Source organism: Rhipicephalus microplus, chromosome X (genome assembly GCF_043290135.1).
Source record: "Rhipicephalus microplus isolate Deutch F79 chromosome X, USDA_Rmic, whole genome shotgun sequence".
Taxonomy (NCBI): domain Eukaryota; kingdom Metazoa; phylum Arthropoda; class Arachnida; order Ixodida; family Ixodidae; genus Rhipicephalus; species Rhipicephalus microplus.
Window position 1 is genome coordinate 4,542,336 of NC_134710.1, and position 20,497 is coordinate 4,562,832.

The following is a 20,497-nucleotide window of genomic DNA, read 5'->3' on the forward strand; positions in this document are numbered from 1 at the left end:
TTTGCCATAGACATGTAAATGCAACACTTTGACGACAATGATGTGATGGAGTCCTTTGATGTTATTTCCTTATTCACCAATGTTGCTGGCCATTGAGGTGGCCATTTGAAAGAGCGAAGTTTAGAAAATCACATTTCCATATTAGTGGAGAAAATAGTAATTTTGTTACAGTTTTCCTTGAACCCAACTTAGTTTAGTTTTGCCAAAATGGTTTACATTGTTTTAAGTCGGAGTAAATCTTCTACAATCATGAAATCACCCAGCTTTGGGAACTTTTTGCACGGGTGTTTATAGCTTTCGTTCCACAATATCCATAGACTGTCTCATTCGATACAAAGGGCCACGAAGAGGATTGGCAGACAATAGGGTGGAATGGCCAAACTTTTATGTGGTCAGTGAGGCCCCTTCTGACAATTGCCGTGCAGGCAGAAGGGCTCTTGCTTTTCTTCCCGCGCTCACGATGGTCTAGAGTCATCATATCTAGCATATGTGCCCAGGATCTCAGAGCCCTAGCAAAGCTGTCAGCAAAAAAAGACGCCACCTTTTACAGCACAATTGTTGACCTCTAGGTCTGCTGGGTATCATAGATACCTAGATAAACTATCAGCACCATTAACCGACACACACTCAATGACCAACCAAGTGTTCCGTACACATGGTTAACTATAAAAGGTGAAACAGTAGTGGGATTTCCCCAATGTCTGTGGCACAAGCATGCCAGAAAAGGTTTTCAGCAAGCCTGTTATGCTCAAGGTTTGCCATGTATTTTAGATGAAAAATTATTATAATCATGCCCCTGCGGGTGCTAAATGACCCTCCAAGCATTTTGTCACACGGCTAGATGACATGTGCAACATGTCACCTAGCCGTGTGACAAAATGCAATCTTTTTTTTTTAGTTGAATATAGCAACAATGCTTACAATCCGAGGTGAATACATGTTATAGGCAAGCCCATCGCAGTCTATCCGGAACGTGCCCATACTAATACATTCCAACAATCATTTTTCATACGCACATCCCGAGACTGGAATCAACTACCTGCTGAAGTTGCTACCATCATGGAACAATCTCGTTTCAAGCACGCCATTGTAGTGCCCCCATAATTAATGTACCCATTCTGTTGCTGTCGCTACGATATTGTAACCCTCCTTTCTAGTATTGTGCCGCACCCCTTATATAGAAGTGCCGCCATAACTTCTGTACATAGTCTGTTGCCGTTACCATGTTGTTACCCTTCTTTCAAGTGCCGTGTCATGCCCACCCCTCATGTAATGTCCCTATGGGACCTTTGAGGAATCAATAAATAAATAAAATTGTGGCGACAAACTCTGCACAAATTCCTGTGCAGCCCCTGGCTCACTAGGAACAACCCTTTCTAAATCAAATCATGTTAGTGTTATGCTTTGTTTGTTATAATAATTAGTTTGTGTTCACTTTTACCTGCGTTATAGATAGTTTTGTTACTCATTCCTAATAAGAAGTCCTGTGTACAGCCTGTTGACTTTGGGACCTTTTTTATTATCTCTGTAATCCCCAATTGTAACTACCATTTTTATGCAAAAGAAATTATTGATTGATAACGACTACCTTTCAGCTCAGCATGAGATCGGTGGCAAGGCTACACGCTGCATTGCTTTTCAATAAACTACAGCGCCATTGCAGCATCACCAGAAATGGGTGCTAAAAACAGGCTGACAAGATTGCAAAAGTCTTCCTTCGCTATCCAGTTGGGTGTAGCGTGGGCATGCCGGCCCACTGCTGCTACTAAGCAAATAAACAGCCGTTATGTTTTCATGTTGGGATTAGTCTATTCATCAGACAATGAATAGTAACGCCCCGCCATGGACGAGCAGCAAGAGGCTCTACAACAACAGCTGGAACTATTACAGAGGCAGCTCTGCACCGAGCAGGAGCTCTTTCAGAAAGAAGGGCAACAGCTTTAGGAATAGCCGTGCCAACGCATAAATTTCATGAGGCAACATCCTGACGATGAATCCTAAACCCTGATCGTGCCTGCCGGTTTCGCTGATGACGTCCGAACCCCCCCAAGAGGCATGTTGCACGTTGCTCCACACAGCATCTGGCATGTCGCTGTCAAGCTTCCTACATTGAGCAGACTCACCTGAAGTATGGTTCACCCAAATCAAGCCTAAATTCTTCCTGGCACACATGACACAGGACTGAACCCGGTCCAACTATGCCGTCGCCTACCTGGACACCCGCTAGGCCAACGAGGTCCTGGATATCCTCACCAACCCACCAATGACCAACCCTTATGGACACTTCAAGACCGAACTTATTCGTAACTTGTCACTCCCACATGACCTGAGGGTGCGACAACTTCAGTCAGCAGAACTTGCCGAGCGCAAGCCTTTGCAGTTCCTTTGTAACATGCGTGCTCTCGCAGGGAAACATGTCCAGGATTCTTTCCTACAAGCTCTGGCGATTCTGCAGGCACGGATTACGCTACCTTTAGATCAACCTGCTGAGATCACTGATCGCATTATTGAAGTATCTTTGCCACAGCCGTTGCCCACTGTCCAGGCTGTTGCCACTGCACTGAAAACTCGATGACCATGGTCTACTCATCAACGTACAAAAGAGCATCCTGGACACTTTTGTCATCCACTTCCTTGGCCATCCCCTTGCCTGAACGCCATCTCAGACCTGCAAAATCACCCTCAACCCACCACCGTTTGCTGAACATGCTGAACTTTTACAGGCATTTCTTACCGCACCCCACCGAGTATCAGGCTCCCCTCCGTGATGAGTTGGCTGGCGTACGAGGAAACCAACCCATCACGTGAACACAAACATTAGTGCAAATTTTCGAAGAATGCAAAGCTGCTCTCTGCACCAACACCCTGCTCAGCCACCCCGTGCCAAATGCTTTCTGGAACTCTTCACAGAAGCAATGCATGGACAACACCTGGCATTCCTAGACGTTCTCCAAGAAACCCGCCGCTCAGAAAATGAACCTTTCAACTGCCAGTTCCACTGATGGAACCACGATTATTGCCCCGACAAGTTCACCAGCCTACTACAGAGAGCTTGTGGCAATATACGGAGTAATACAATGATTCCACCCCATTCTCGAAGCACAGACAACACTGCACTATCTACACTGCCCACAAGCCTCTCACCTATGCCCACTTTGAACTTCACGACAAACTCCCCCCTGTACAGCTAAACCAGCTCTCGTTCATAGCACAATTACAACACGTCATTGGAAAGACAACATGGTCGCCGACGCAATTTCACATCTCCGCAGGTAACAGCTGACGTCCTGGATGCTGAAGCTCACACTACGGACACGGAAATGCGGGAACTTCTCAAGGCCGGTGTTGGAGAAAGGACGAGCTGCTGTCCCCCATAGCGAAGCCTACCGGTTACCTCTTCTTTATTACAACACAGATCCCCTCATGATAATGATGATGATGATCACGTTTGGTGCTTTGGCCATCAAACGGCGCAACAGCCGTTAGATGGCCAAAGAGCCCCAGTTCATGGGACAGGAGATGTAGATAATGATTGTGATTAGCAGGTGTATAAGGGCCCTAAAATTCCTCGCGCTAAGGTGGGTAAAAACATAGAAGTAATAAAATCATGACCACGTCGTGAAATGTGTGTATACTGTCAATGAATGATGAAAGTGTATGATAATAAAAACCATGATGGACATGTATAGCATTACAACAAGTGCCTCGATCATTCACACCCTTGCGACCAAGGGTCGTGAGACGAGTGCTTTGTTCAGTTTAGCCACCGCAGCGGCGAGCTCTCTGGAGAGGTCGTGCTATGGAATGCCCGGGTATATCACATGAAAGGTACGGACTTCTCTCAAAAAAGCCAACAATGATTTATGGGTGAAAAGTGGTTGCCTACCAACGAACATTGCAGGATGAAGTGGTATCTGTTGTCGGTAGGGTAATGAAAAGTGTTGTCTTCTCAGTGTGTCTAATTGTTTACACTGAACTAAAATGTGAAGTTCGATGAGTGCTTCTCCACATCTATCACACAAAGGTGGATCACCATCAGACAAAAGAAATGAATGTGTAAGTGCATGTTCAGTTCTTAACCTTGTAAGTATTACTTCTGTGTGGCATGATATTGATACTGGCAGCCAATGACCAAGTTGCTGCTTGAAAACATGCACCTGTGAGTGTCAACGTGCTCTGCCAATAACCCCCGAGTTTTCGTTTTAGAAAAGGTTTCAAGACGAGTGCAAGAATTGGTATCGATGTATTGGTAGCCGTTTTGTTGGCGGATCCAGCTAGCTGGTCGACCACAACGTTGCCTTGCATTTCGCGGTGTCCTGGCACCCAGCAGACTACATGCTGCTTGGATGAGTAGACTGTGCATAAGAGTGAATAAAGCAAGACAAAGACAGGGTTTTTGTGCTTTTTAAGAGTTTTCAGAGCTTTTACTATGCTTAGGGAATCTGTATATATTATTGCCTTCTGTAGTTTACCCCGCCACGGTGGTCTAGTGGCTAAGATACTCGGCTGCTGACCCGCAGGTCGCGGGATCAAATCTCGGCTGTGGCGGCTGCATTTCCGATGGAGGCGGAAATGTTGTAGGCCCGTGTACGCAGATTTGGGTGCACGTTAAAGAACCCCAGGTGGTCGAAATTTCCGGAGCCCTCCACTACGGCGTCTCTCATAATCATATGGTGGTTTTGGGACATTAAACCCCACAAATCAATCAATCAATCAATCAGGTAGTTTTATTCGTTTAATGCGTTTAACAGCCGCAAGTATTGTATAAGCTTTGCCGGTGAAAATGCTTGAATCAGAGAGCAGAACGCTGGCTTTAGAAAAAAGGATGGATCGACGGCTGTGTACGAGACAGAAGTGTTGGACTGTGAAGCATCCGTAAAAAACTCGGGACATGTGTGTTTCAGTTGTAGTTCTAGGAAGTATGTCTGAATATGTGCAATGGTGCATGCTTCGTAACCTCCAAGAAAGACACGTTGCAATCTATCGCCTGCCACTGCCACGGTGGCAGGCATACTGCGGGAGCCATCAAACCGTGTTCAAGTGGCACACCGGTTTGCTTCGCTAGGCCCCTCACACGGAGTGAGTAGGGCTGTCTCATAGAAGGCAGTTTCTCAAACGCAGCAAAGCTTGACATGTCATTAATTATAGAATGTGAAGAATGTTGCTTGTCTGAGTTAACTTTAAGATATTCAAAAGACGTGTAACATCTCTGTAAGTGGAGCGACCATTCGTTCGATTTCAGGTACAGGCTTTCCACGGGGCTAGTGCGAAAAGCACCCGTAGAGAGACGGATGCCTAGATGATGAATAGGGTCAAGCATTTTAAGGGCAGTAGGTGTCGCAGGCTGATATGCTATTGCGTCATAGTCTAGGTGGGTACGTATGAGGCTTTTATACAAATTCATTAAACACTTCTTGTCATTTCCCCACGTAGTGCGTGACAACAGGTTTAGAATAGTCATGGCTTTTATGCACTTGTTTTTTAGATACTTGATGTGTGGTATGAAGGTTAGCTTGGTGTCCAAGATTAAGCCTAAGAATTTTTGTTTAGTATTAACAGAAAGACGTTGCCCATGCAGTCGAATACTGGGTTTGCAATGGAAGTCTATTTTCCTGGACAACAAAACACACTTGCTTTTCCGTGCATTCAGTCGAAACCATTCTGATCAGAGACTTTGTTCAAACCAAGCTGAACCTGCCACTCACACATGGCCAAATTACACGACTTAAAACCAAGCTGGACGTCGTCCATATATGTGCAGTAAAGCATATTTCGAGGGAAGGACAAGCGCAAAGAATTCATTTTGATAATAAAAAACGTGCAGCTAAGTACACCACCTTGCAGCACTTCTGTTTATTGGACAAACATTCGGGAAAGAACGCTGCCCACTCGGACACAATGTCCGATTTTACAAGTAAGTTTCAATGTAACTTTCGGTAAACATTCTGTCACACACGCCAAGGTGGGACAGGTCTCTTAATATTCCAAACCACCATGTTGTATCGTAAGGCTTTGCGATATCGAGGAATACAGAGAGAAAATATTGTTTGTGGACGAAAGCGTCTCTGATCTGTGCCTTGATACGAACAAGGTGGTCAGTGGTGCATCTACCCTCTCGAAACCCGCACTAAAATGGGTCGAGCCACTTTTGTAAATTGAAAACACAGCACAAAGGAGATGTAACACAAGCGAATGAACACATGGGATGAGTGCTCACTAGCAACCAAAGAGACAACGCCTGCATAAGCAAACCATTCTTATGTAACACTAAGCAAAGAAGAGTTTAATTATCTCGTATGTGTCAAATGCATTCACACATCATAATCACCCAGTTGTGATCTTTCAATTGACTGCTTCAGCCCATTGCGTCGGGATGAAGACTTGAAATTTCGTGTGCCATTATATTAGATGCGGAGCATCTCTTGGTCGAGTCTATGTCCCGCGGCGTCGGCATCGGCACTCACACTACACATGCGCACTTCCTTCCCTCTCTCCAACAGCTGCATGTTACTCTCTCACCTCACAACACTACCGCAGGGAGCTTCTGCTAACCTACGCTCGCTCCCCTTCTCTCCTCTAGGCATTCCTCCCTGCAGTGTTTACACCCCATTGCACATACACAGTCTCTCCCCTTTCCTCTCCTACGCTCCCCCTCTCTCACCTCGGAACGTCGATACAGGCAGCATCTGCTAGCGAGTTTCTTGTTTGAAAAAACCGACTGCCCACACCGCACAACTGGCCCCCTTGTATATATAGGCACTGGATCTCGACCTTCAACGTAGTACCGGTCGGAGATTTCTCCTGTGCGTTGTTGAACAATAAAAATTCGCAGCGTGCGAGTTAACTAAAAGTGTATTGTGGGTCTTCGTGTCCAGTCGAAGTCTTCTGTCTCCCATTGTCCATTAGTAGCAATTGGCACGTTCCAGTAGGAAACACCGATCCATCACTGCGAGCTCTGCAACTCCCCAGGTTTCTCTCCTGCGCAATGTCGCGATAAGCGCCAGCATCAACATTACCGCCAGTGTAAGCGATAGCGCCTGCTGCTTCACATCTACACATGGTTCCCTTTAACAAAAGATGGTGTAATTTTCTTCCACCAACTTTCCTTCACATAGTGTTTAAGCAATAAAGCTTTCAATTGATAGTCAGTGCTAAGCCTGCATGTTACTTCGCTTGTCTTATGTCTTCTTCACACAGTTTTTCCCATTTATAAACTACATATGCCATGTCATTTGTTTAAAGGGTGCCTAAAAAATTTTCTTACATTTCATTTTTTATTAGACCACTACTAGAGCAAATTATTGGCGCCATAATTCAATCAAAGCACCCATTATTAACAGAGCTACGAGTACTAAATAGGTACCCTCCTCCTCCGCTCCACCTTTCACCCTCAAACAGCTCAACTCTTCCTTCGAGCTTTCGGGGCTAAGCTCCGCCTTCACGGGGCCTATGCAGCGTAATCCACAGCCAATCAGAACAGCATGCCATGTCAAGTGTGCAGAGCATGCCGCTTCGTGAATAGGCGGTTGAAAACGTGTCTGGCCCAATCACGGTGATTTGCAGCTTTAAAGCATTGTAATAAGTTACACAGTTTACGCAGAGAACTCAAATTGGTTTGTAAATGACCCTTGGGACTTGGTATACTGGCCCAATGTGTTTGTACAAAATTGACAAAACCATTTCAGGGTCCTTTTAAGTGCGTGAGAATTGGCAACCACAGACTGGGCAAGACTCTCACCTCGGACATGTACAGCACAGTGAGGATCGAGAAGAGTCCCACAAACTTGAGCACCACATAGAGGTGGTGAAGTGGATTGGCCTCGGCCGTGGCAGCTGATATGCGTGGCAGACTGCCCAGGGTGGCGGCCACAACGAGAAACCAGAAGGAGACAAGAGGCACAAAGTAGTAGAACTGGTACGGTCGGTTCATGCACAGGCACAGCAGCACTACCAGGAGGTTGGTGCGGAAGAGCACCCGCGCCAGCCGTAGCAGCCCAAAGTCCGCCTGGTGCCAGAAGTACGAGAAGTGGCCGTAGCCTGCCAGAAAGAGGTAGGCCGACACGAGCGCCCGCACATGCACATACACAGGCAGCACCTGGCTGGCGCCGGTCATGTGGTACACCAGCAACACCAGCTGCATCCAGCCCTTCCACTCGTCCGTTTGGTCCCGGTGCAACACCTGCGTCTGCTGCGTCTCCTCAGTGAAGAACAGTCCCAGGGCAAACACGTACGCCACTGGTAGGAAAAAGTTCAGGTGCGTGTAGTACTTGTTCTCGCGCATAAAGAAGTTGGTCCGGTCACACACAAAGAAGTAGGCCATAATGAGGCCTAGCCGTGACAACTGCTGCAGTGCACTCTGCAATGGTGACTCACTCATGGGCCACAGCCGTTTACGCACTGCCAGGCCCAGGCTTAGTAGCAGGCTGCAAATACACACACACATCTTTGCATGACTTCACTTGAGCCTGACTGGAGATTCAAAACACTCATGCTGACTACCGACAAAAGCAGGGAGAACAGGAGTCATTTCGTGAGTGCCTACAGTAAAATTCTAAAGGATGGCTGGATAAGCTAGTTGTTATCGCATCCTGAAAGGTTACAGCACACACAGATGGGTATGAAGAAAGAACACACAAGTCATAGCACTGAACAGCAACTGACACTTAATTTCTGAAGGAGCAAACTGATCTGGGCTCAACAAGACAATAATAACACTCTTAAAAACTAAGCAACAACAAAAATGAGATAAGAATACCACACTCGTCATTTTGCAATCCGCATTAAAAAATTCTATCTCTTTTTTTTTAATAGCTTGATAGTGTCACAGGAGTGCTTACATAATTTTCATTGTCATGATCAATTTTTTGTCAGCTTCAGTTACTTCTCGGGTCATGTAGGTCATGACTTTCATGACCTGCTAAACAAGATCTAGATTTCTAGAAACTGACATTTTTCTGAAATGCACACACTTGAAATACCAGTAACCAAGATTTGTGTTACACATGTGAGAATTATTGGTGTCGCCCCCTAGCATGCAAATGATAAAAAATAAAGCACACTAGGGCAGTGGCAGGCCCTGGGCAGTTCACCACCAGCAAGCACAGGTGTGCGTTTAATTTCTTGACACATGTGCACCAAGAACATAACATTGGCAGAAAGATAAAAATTCTACCAATTGTAACATGCCAAAGTACAGCTCACATGAACCGTTCAATATAGTGGTCCATAGCAAGAATACCTTGAACAAATGCAGGAATTCTTCGTAGCAAATGACATGCTGGATGACAAGCTACACGCAATGTTCCTCGGCAGCTGCGAGTTGTGCACTTAATTCTGTCCAGCCTTCTTGCAACCAACGAGCTGACTGAAACTACTCTTGACAACTGCTTAAAGATGCTGAGCAACCAATTTTTATCACACCCATCGATAGTGATGAGCCATTTCAAGTTTAATAGTCGTGTTCAAGAAGAAAGTGGATTGATCAGCAACTTCTCTGCCACCCTCAAGAAACTCTCGGAAGATTGCAAGTTCGGCACCTTCTTGAAGGACCTGCTATGAGACCTTATTTTATGTGACATAAGGGACCCCCAAATGCAAACTTGGCTGCTTGAAGAGCCTAAGCTCAAACTTAGAACTGTGGTATCGACTGCTCTTGCCATGAAGTCCGCCAAGCGTGATGCGTCTGAACTCTGTATCATGAAAGGGGCCATTTCTGCAAACATAAATGCACTCATGGCGTACGATACAAAGCACCTGAGTTGCTACGAATGCAGCGATGCCCACTACAGCACGGAGTGTCGGCACGCTAGCAAAGCCTGCAAGAAGTTGGGTCAGCTAGCAAAGGTGTGCCAGTCTAGAGGTGCCGACAGCAGCAACCACTGCACTTCCACGCACCAGTTGACAACGAAGTAAATTCCTGTTTTGTCTGTTTATTCCTGTCCATGCTGTTGAGTTCCCCATGTCACAATCAGTACAGCAAAGTGCATCTTCCTGATCCAACAACAACAAAAACATGTGGAAGTTGGTCCTAAGGTATAGTGTGTCTGCACCAAAGCCTGTTGCAGTACAGCTTGAAGTACAGGGCACCCATTTTGAATGGAACTTGACACTAGAGTGAGTTTTCCCATAATTAAAAAAGTAATTGAGTGCCGTCAGTTTTCATCACTAGCTCGTGAGCAATGCAACGTCCAGCTCAGAAGCTACTGTAGTGAAGTCAAGCCCTTGATTCGTAAAGTGACTATCTGCAAGTACACCACATTCAGGTACATCCCTTCTTATTGCTGAAGGGAATACTCCATCATCACTGGGAAGAAACTGAGTTTAGCTACTAGACACACCTGTTTACAACACAGGCGATGTCTGCTCATTGAGCCACATCCAACAAACAACAGACCGTCCCAACATGTTGTTTTCCAAAGACCCAGAAAAATTTTGTGTATCTGTTAAGCTGGCAATTCAAGAAAGAGCAAAGCCTTGCTCCTTCGAGGTCCATACAGTTCCTTCTGCATTTGTGGACAAGGTATGTGAAGAACAAGGTGTCTACACAGGCTAGTTGGCATTTCATTGCAATATTGGGTGTAGCACCGCACACATAATTGTAAGAGAGTGAGTGAGTGAGAACTTTATTTTGGTCCAAAGGCGGCAGAGACTGGACGGGACAGGAGGCCCCGAAGAAGCAGTTAACAGAAAAGAGGCGCCTCTTTTCTTCCAACTACTTTTTACAATTTTGTACATGGCACTACACAAAATATTGCTATGTAAAGACCTTTTGAGGCTCCAGCGAGAAGACATTAAAGAGCCAGTCACACCATCCAAATTGGGAGCACCAATTTTCGTGGTGTTATAAAAAATTACACTATCTCCTACTAAAAGGAACCATATGTCAATGCGAAGCAGCGGGCACTAACGATTACACTGGCGATGCCGTTGACACTGGTGCTTATTGCGGCGTTGCAAAATAGTGTTTCCTACTGTAACATGCCAATCACTGCTAATGGGCAATGAGAGACAGAAGACTCCGACTGGACACAGACCCCCCGTCTGCATATAGTTAACACACAGGCTACGAACTTTCACAGGAGAACCCTCCCACTGGAACTACCTTGAAGGCCAAGATTCAGTGCCTATATACACGGGGTGGCCAGTGAACGGTTGGGCAGCAGGAGCTGCCATTTAGTATTTACTTATTTTTTTTTCAATCAAGAAACTCTCTAGCAGACACTGCCTGCATTGGCGTTACGAGGCAAGAGTGGGGTCAGCAAAGGACAGGAGAGTGAGGAGGCGCGCATGCGCAATGAAGGTGTTAATACCGCAGGGAGAGATGCCTAGAGGAGAGCAGAGCGAGCGTGGACTAGCAGATGCTGCCCGAGTCGGCATTGCGAGGTGAGAAAAGGGGGAGCGTAGGAGAGGAGGGAGAGGGGGAATGCATGCCCAATGGGGGTCAAATGACGCGAGGAGGGATGCCTAGTGGAGAGCGAGCGGGGAGCGAGGGCAGACTAGCAGACGCTGTCTGCGTCGGCGTTGCGAGGCGAGAAGGGGAAGAGATGTGCATGCGCAGTAAGGGTGGTCACGCCGCACATTGGATTGAGCTCAACCCTAAGACGCTTCGCATATAAAAAACATGGTAGCCTGCTCATTCGTGGAAACTCAAGGTTACAGGCAGTCAACGAGTACTGAAGAGCTGTGGGCCAGGCTTTCGCGTGGAGTCAAGTTCACCAAACTTGACCTCAAAGATGCTTACAAGCAATTAGTCTTGGAGACCTCCTTAAAAAAGCTAACTACAATCAGCAGACTGAAAGGCTTACTCCAGTGAAACAGGCTACCTTTTGGGATTTCGACAAGATCTTCAAGTTTTCAGTGAGAGGTTGAGACTCTTCTGCAGGGCCTATGTCACGTAGTGGTGAACTAGTTCGATGAAATCCTGGTGACTGGAACGGATTACAAGAATCACCTCAGCAACCTTGACAACTTTTTCCAGCAATATGGAAGAAAGAAGACTCAAGCTGAAGCACAGCAAATATAGACTTAAGATGAATAGGGTGAAGTACCTTGGTCACATCATTGATGACGCTGATTACATCCAGCATAACACAAAGTCGAAGCAGTCATTAATGCTCTTCTGCCTAGCATAGTCAAATAGTGGCAAAGATTGCTAGGGTTGATTAAATACTACAGGAGGTTTGTGGTGCCATGCCAGATTTGGCCTACTGGCCGTGTCGAAAAAGAAGTGAGTCGCGTGGCTCGTGAAGCGCAAGCCACGAGGTATTGCAGAACAGCCTAGCTTCAGAACCTGGCTTAACGCTGCGGCGGTGACTTCGCCTACGCCTGCGTCCCGAATAAAGCCTTGAACTCGGCACGGGCTCGTCGCGAACGTCTCGCCTCTCCTTCCTTGACATATGGTGACCCGGAGAATGCGCCCTTCGACGAGCCATCGGCTGTCATGTTCCGGCGACTCCGTCGGCCAATGCCGCCGTTCCAATCGACGTACCCCAAGGTATAGTTTATGTAGCTCGATGCCGTTCTTGCGGTGAATGGCGTCACGGACCAGCCGCTGATGCACGCCATTCTTCACGACGCCCTTCCGGTAGAGTTGCGTCATCTCTCTGCCACCTCAACCTCCAGCCAGCAGCCTGACGATGACCTCTGTTCTGCGGTGCTGGCCTCCTATGGCCTCATCTACCACCCGCTTCCGTTCACCCGTGACTTCCCGCTTTCCCGTGAGTCACAGCAAGCGGTGCCAACCGGCCATCATCCCAGCCTTGACCAAGCCTTCGATTGTCCGGCTACGTCTCCCTCAACCTCTCGTCCGGCCACTACCGACTCAATTCCCGCACCCGACTGACCACCCGAAGAGGTTCAGGACGTTCGTGCAGCACTGGACAAGTCAGCCACGAGGACCGTCTTTGGTCCGGCCACTAGCGCAGCAATTCTCACGCCTGGTCAAATAACCGACGAGGTTCTTCCAGACGTTCCTGCTGCCGACGACCAGTCCGCCACGAGGTGTGTTTTTTCAAAGTCCTCGGCCGATGGTCCTTCAGGCACGCTCGCCACCTGCACGTTCTGCCCCACTCTCATGACCCACAACCCCTGTGACAATCTAGTCCCCATGACCACTGCATCGCCGCACGCCCTGCAGTTTGCCACGACCACGGACCTCGTCACGCCCGCTATGCGGCCCCAGATCGCGAAGGCTTCACTGTCGACGATGTCTGAAAGTGACTCCCTAGCCACATCAGTGCTCTGTGTGTCCTGCCAGCAGCCACTAGGATCTCCGTCAATGTACCCTGAGGTGGAAGCTCGTGACCCCCGCCAGACACGACCGAACAAGCGGGATGTTGCCACCATGACCAACGTGCCAATGTACGACGTGCCCGCTCCGCTTATGGCAAAGCACATCACTCACTTTGTGCCTGCCACAGAGGCAGTCATCTGCCACGTTGACCTGTGCACGAGCCCTCGTGCACCGACTACCGAAGGGGCTTTTACGACTCCTGGGACGCCGACAGACTCTTCTCCAGAATTCGCGTTTTTTCTGTCACATGACACTCGTCCTGTCATGATATTGACAAGGGACGCGAACCAGCAAGCGTGTAACTGGAATGCAAGCATTCCCATTGACACGACTCAAGCCTCGTTCACCTCGGCCCGATGTGCTGACCGATCACGTGCCCTCCTTCACATGGTCTTTTGAGCACGGTGTTTTCGCGTCAGTCAACATGAGCCCCACCGACCAGCTGCCAATGTTAGCGGCCAAACTGTCACTTCTACGGGCACCTTTCACAGCCACGCCCGCTCGCGCTACCTGGACAACTCACGAACGCATTCACCAAGCCATCGTGGGCCCCGCTTGTCTATAAACACGCCCCAGTGGCTTCTTTCTCGTCCACTACGTTTCTCCCAGTGCCAACCACCCGAAAAATCATCACGACCCTGTGTCCTTTCACGTTGACAACCTGGACTTCCCAAGCAGACATCTTACGGATTGTCTTTCATGTACCTAGTACATGTACATAGTATCTGTTCCTCTATTTCTTTTGGACATATGTTTTCGATGGCGCAAAGCGCTAGTGGGGGAGCCTATGTAGCGCCCCGCTAGATTTGGCCTACTGACCACGCCGAAAAAGAAATGAGCCGCGTGGCTCGTGAAGCGCGAGCCACGACAAATTCCAGAACGGCCTAGCTTCAGAACCTGGCTTGATGCTACAGCGGTGACTCCGCCTACGCCTGCGTCCCGAATAAAGCCTTGACCTCGGCACGAGCTTGTCGCGACCGTCTTGCATCTCCTTCCTCCACAGGTTCATACCCAACCTTCCTGCTGTTCTCCGAAAATTGCATAAATTGCTATCAGCTGGCATATCATGGAGTTGGCAAAAAGAAGAGGATGATGCAGTTGCTGAAGCCAAGGGACATCTCGCTTCAGCACCAGCCCTAAGCAGCCGTCTCACTTTAGCATTACAATCCTAAGCAGAGAACTTGTACCTGCTTGCAATGCCTCCCCTTTAGGGCTTGGAACTATATTGTCCCAGCATGATGCTCGTGGCAGAGATCGTTCCATTGCATTTGTATCCAGGAGCCTACAGCCCGCCAAAAAAAGACTATTGTCAACTGGACTGCAAGACACTCGCACTGATTTTCGGGGTCACAAGACATTTTGAAGCTGTCACTGGCCACAAGCCTTTGCTCGCACTCTTTAGCCTTGACACAGACATACCAGACTGCATCCCCATGAGACATACGATGGGCTCTTCTGTTGCCTGCTTTCGAATACACCCAGGTCTCACTCCCAGGACAGATCATTAACCATGCAGATGGACTGAGCTGGTTGCCGCTAAACACATAAAAACCAACTGCAATGAAATGAAGCACGGCTAAAAAATCCCACTTATAGGCGGTCTAGCTAGAGATAATGCTACCTGACAAATTTCCCCATCGAAATGCAAGTGGTTACCTAAAAAAAATGACCAACACTGCATTTTTGATACTGAGACTAGAAAAAACGATGTCATTAGAGCTGACCAGAAGTGACGTAAACAGCAGCTCGGCAGAACGACCGACGTAGGGAAAACGTCTGCTCTGCACCTGGAAGTATATGCTTCATGGCTGCACTGCAGAATTTTCTATTTAAGTGGCAACAAAAAACTATGTAAACATGCATCAGGAAGGAAATATGGATACACGGTCATAAGAGTTTGTTGAAGCGTTTGTCTAAATAGCTACTGCCCACTTTGCGCCTACTTTCTCGTCCTGCCACCTTGGAGAACTCGCTGGTTTGGTGCTGCTCTACGATTCGGGTATTCTTGCTTCCTCGATAGAGTACGGATTGTAAGACTGCATTGTTTTCGATACTGCTGCTTAGTTTGGCACACTCCCATGTGTACCAAAACGTCCCTGCATTCGTGTAAACTGCGTTTATGCAGTGATGCTACTGGCTTAGGCTGCTTTGGAGCAGCTTTTGGAGGACACAAAAATGCATTTTGGAGCAAAAAAAAAACTGGCTTTCGGAGCAGATATTGCTAGAGTCAATTTTAAGATGCCTATTGTGTTTACGAAAAAATCCATAAACAGGTGTTGTGCTTTAGCCTACGTTTCGACAAGCGGTCTTGTTTTCCTCAGAACAAAACTGTTCAGTTCTAGCCTTGAGAAAGGCAAGTCCGCTTGTCGAAACGTCGGCCCAACACAACCCCTGTTTACAGATTTTTCCATTCACCGCTTGCTGCCGTTTTTTGAATACTGTATTCATGAGCCACGAATAATAAAATTACAATGCGCTGCACGCTGTTCAAGCATAAGTGGGTAAAAAAGAAAATTACATCACCGACAAATAACCTGACCATATTTAATAGGCAAAGCCAATGATAAAATTTAAAACTATAGCACTTCATTATAACGTGACGAAAGATCAGTTGAGAGCAGATTTTTCAGACATGCTTGCGAATTCGGACGATTTCACGACAGCATCATAAGCCCTATCGACGCCTATGGATAAGAACATGTAAAATTTTCGGTGCTAAAACTCTTTGGCGCCCGATTTTTTGGGCTTTGTGCAGACATTCCAGGTAAGAAACAGCATTACTTAAAGTCCCTAGCTTTGCTAAGTATATGACCTTGTAGGCTTAAAGGAGCACTTTTAAGCATCGTTCACCGTCACAGTAATGTTATGGGGTGAAGCAGATAAAGAAGTCACACTTTCGCCGCAAGGGCTAAGCAATAAATGCGATAGCAACAACTTGGGATGTAACGCTGAGAATGGCAAGCAGATCGAAACGTGCAATGCGCTCCTCACGCACAAATGACGCATGAAAACAACATACACAGGATGAGAGCGAACTAACGATGTTTACCGCTCATTGAGAAACTGTTTTATTACGTTCTGAAAAGTGGACTTCTTTGGGCTGTTTGTGAACAAATCGAGCAGTGTGCGGAAACAAAGTTTATCAATTTTAGCTGTTTAATCGTTGACTTTTTTGTTGAACTTTTATCATGTTGCATACCAAATACGGTGATTTCCTTCGATGGTTTGTTTTCTGGGCAAAGGGAAGGGATATGTATAAGCTCTAATGTGGCTCCAGTTCTTTGTCAGATCTTTTTATCAAGCTTTGACAATGCAGTTAGCAGCAATTTACAGGATGACAAGACAGTGAAAATTTTTCGTTATGTCGATCTTTTTTTAGTATTCTTATAATACTAATGAAGGCAACAACATAGAATCTCTTGCTAGAAAAGTTTCAACAACCTTTGCCACGTGTTCTCAAGACTTATTCAAAATTTGCAAAGATGACACAATTCACTTTTTTTGACTTAGTGGTAGACTTTAAAGAGGATGATCATGCCTGTTGGTGTTACGCAGTGAGGACAAAAAAAGCCTTACTCCTGTTCAAATCATACCACTCAAAGCTTGTAAAGAGAGGTATTGCCTCTTTGTGCCTTTTGAACTCTTTAAAAAGGAGTTGTGTGCATTCTATGCACCTAGGTCTCCAGAAGCATGACCGACGTAGGCAGGCGTCGCTGGTGGTGCCACACTGTGAAAAAAAGCAGTTTAGAAGCGCATATACCTCACTTTTTCACCACAGTGTGCCACTACAAGCGCTATTGGGCTGGCATGGCCTCATGGGCCGCCTAAAGGCCCAAAGAGTGGGGCAACGTTCTAGTGAAGCAAGCCAGGGGATGTAGTACACAGTGTGATAAAATACCAGCAACCTTTTACCTGGCAGTCAGCCAGCCTGGCACTGGAAAAAAGACTAGGAAGCATTCGCTTGTTTCGGCAACGCCGACCATGTGATGCAGTAAAGCAAGCCTCCGCAAAGAGCAGAGCGAAAGGGCAAATGATGCTGGGATATGCTGCCGGAAGCCAATAATTAGCAGTTTTTAGATTGTTTTGATTCGCGCAAAAGCACAAACGAATATTTGATAGCATTTTTTTTCTTGAAAAAATGCTTCGATATATCCGCTGAGCAGGATTTATATACTTTGCTAAAACTATACTTAAAAGGCCCTAAAAATGCACGAATTAGAACAAGAAATTAATATCACTTCATTTTAACCCCTATTTCGCTGTAAGTGGGTTCGCTCTAAATGGGCTACACTGTACTTTAGTTTTATTCATATTAATTTTAAGACCTACTCTTCTTCTTTCAGTGTCCAGTTCAGTAACTATGAGCGGTAATTCATCCCCTAAGTTACTCATCAAGGCAATGTCATCAGCTCTTATCTCTAACTCTTCCTCATTTAGGACCTTGAAAACCTCCTGTAAACAAGCGGTGAATAGCATTGGACAGATCGTGTTTCCTTACCTTACAACCTTGTTTATTAGATTTCATCCACTTTCTTTATGGAGAACTATGGTGGCTGTAGATCTGCTGCAGATTTGTTCCAGTATGTTTATATAGGGTTCGTCGATGCCCTGATTCTATAGTGCCTGTAGCACTGCTGATGTCTTGACTGAGTCAAATGCCTTCTCGTAATCTATGAAGGCTATGTAAAGGGGTTGGTTATATTCCGCGCATTTCTCTATTACCTGATTGATAGTATGACTATGGTCTATAGTGGAGTAGCCTGTACAAAATCATACTTGGTTCTTGGGTTAATTGAACTCTAATGTCGCCTGAATTCTATGAGCTATTATTTTTGCAAATAGTTTGTAGAGAACGGACAGTAAGCTGATCAACCTGTAATTTTTCAAGTCCTTGACGTCTCCTTTATTATGGATTAAGATGATGTTAGTGTTCTTCCAAGATTCTGGTATCCTTCCTATCAAGAGACTCTTCGTGTATAAGGTGACCAATTCTTCAAACATAATTTCTCTGCCATCTTTCAGCAGGTCTGTTGTTACCTTAACCTCACCAGCGGCTTTCCCTCTTTGCATTCCTTCTAGGGCTTTCATTACTTCCCCTGTCGTTACTGGTAGGATGTCAAATTCCTCTGCGCTTGCGATATCATTCTGGTTGTTTCAGCTTCTGTACAGCTCTCTGTAGAACTCCTCTACCACCTCAGCTATCCTATGCATATTGGTTGTGACATTGGCTTCCTTGCCCTTAATGCATACATCAGATTTTTGCATATGCACAAGTTTGCCGTCACCGCTTTTAGGCTTCTTCCACTTTTTACAACATGCTTGATTATCTGCAGGTTATGCCTTCATATGTTGGCTACCTTACGTTTATTGATTAACTTTGTCGGTTGCATTTGAGGCTTTCATGGTCTTCCATCTCTTAACGAGATTTTTCGTCTCCTGGGATAGTGTTGTAATGTGATTTTAGTTTCAGTTTCGTTCTGTTCTTTGTACCCGAGAGGGGGCATTGTGTATGTGTCTCTGTCCTGTATATATGTAGGTGTCCTGAGTAATAAAGTTTCTTCGAGTCCATGTTTTGGACTGTTCATGGTCGCTCTGTGGACATTACAATGGCGACGAGGTAAACTGCAAGTAATGCTGCTTCGCAACCGTTTCCGGGCTCCGCTTCGCAGATCTATTTTTTCGCCAGTGTGTGTGACCAGGGTCCATCTACCATGAGCTGTTCTGGGTTGACCCCGCCACTGTCATTCCTGCTCAGCCCCGGCCGTCCAGCAGTGCCATGGGAGCAGTGGCACCGCATGTTCGAGACGTACCTGCTTGCTTCTGGAGCTACTGAATTTTCGCCAGAGTGACGCAGGGCCACCCTCATTCACTGTCTTGGAACGGAGGGACAGCGCATTTTCAACACGCTACCAGCCGACGCAGCTACAACGCCAACCGCGCCTGCCGACAAGCCCGACGCAGCTGAAAAGCCTCAAAACTTGCCAAAGTTCCTCAGAGTAGTCAGTTTCATCTTCCTGAGTGTTCCAGTGAGCTGCTGCCACTTCCTTGCGAGTGTGCTGTGCCGTGCTATCATTCTGTGCCTACTTCTCCTACAACGGTGCAACCACATCAGTCTCCCGTTCTGCCAGCTTCTCCTGCCGGGTTGCCCACACCGCAGCCTTCTGCTGCGCAAGCTGTTGCGGTGCCAGTGACACGACCTACTAGTGTGCAACCAACCTCATCTGGTCCTGTGCAGTCTCAGCCTGTACCGGCGCAGACTGCTGCCACCCAAGCAACAGGGCGGCCGCAGCGAGAACGACAACCTCCTGCATGGGTGAAGGGCTATGTGTTGAAGTAGTGCGGGTGTACATTGTGTATACTATAAGTGTTCTCTATTTGTTCTAACCCCTACTAACACCATTAACCTCTTTAAATAAGGAAGGAAATATGTTGCAATGTGATTTTAGTTTCAGTTTCGTTCTGTTCTTTGTACCCGAGGGGGGGCGTTGTGTTTGTGTCTCTGTCCCTTGTATATGTAGGTGTCCTGAGTAATAAAGTTTCTTCGAGTCCATGTTTCGGACTGTTCATGGTCGCTCTGCAGACATTACAGATAGTTTGCCAGTGTGTTGTCTAGTGACTGTACCTCAGACTTCCATTACACACTCTTTCATGATACTAAAGTAGCACTATCATTCATTGTGTTAACGCTAACACTGGTTACCTCGTTTCGAGCCACGAATCTATTCTGAAGCGAAACTCTGAATTTCTCTATTTTGCCTCTCACCGCTAGCTCTTCCACATCAGTTTATTGCTTCGCTTTTTTAAATCTAGGTGAATACGAGCTCTTACCATTCTATGGTCACTGCATCAAATCAAGCCAACTATTTTTACATCCTGTACAACGCCTGGGTGTGCCCACAGAACGAAGTATATATCCTATTTAGTTTCACCAATAGGACTCGGTCACACTCACTTACGGTTAGCCCGTTTTCAGAAGAAGGTATTCAAGATCCGTAAATTATTACCTTCTGCGAACTTTGCTAATAACTCCCCTCTTGTATTTCTAGAACTGATGCCCTATTCCCTCCCACCCCTGCATGATCTCCGGCTTGTTTCCTGCCTACATTGGCAGTGAAGTTACCCATCAGTATAGTATACTGTGTTTTTACTTTATTAAATGTTCACTCTACATTTTCGTAAAAGTGTTCAACGTAATAATCACCATGG

At 46.5% G+C, this 20,497-nt stretch overlaps 1 protein-coding gene across 1 annotated transcript in view; it reads right to left on the reverse strand.

Annotated features, from left to right (window-relative positions):
• The window catches only part of LOC119175626 (N-acetylneuraminate (7)9-O-acetyltransferase), a 152,430-nt gene that overhangs the window by 61,272 nt on the left and 70,661 nt on the right, over positions 1–20,497 (reverse strand). The window contains exon 7 of the mRNA XM_037426531.2: positions 7,739–8,423. Within this exon, the coding sequence (XP_037282428.2) occupies positions 7,739–8,423 (685 nt within the window). The remainder of the gene's footprint in view (positions 1–7,738; positions 8,424–20,497) is intronic.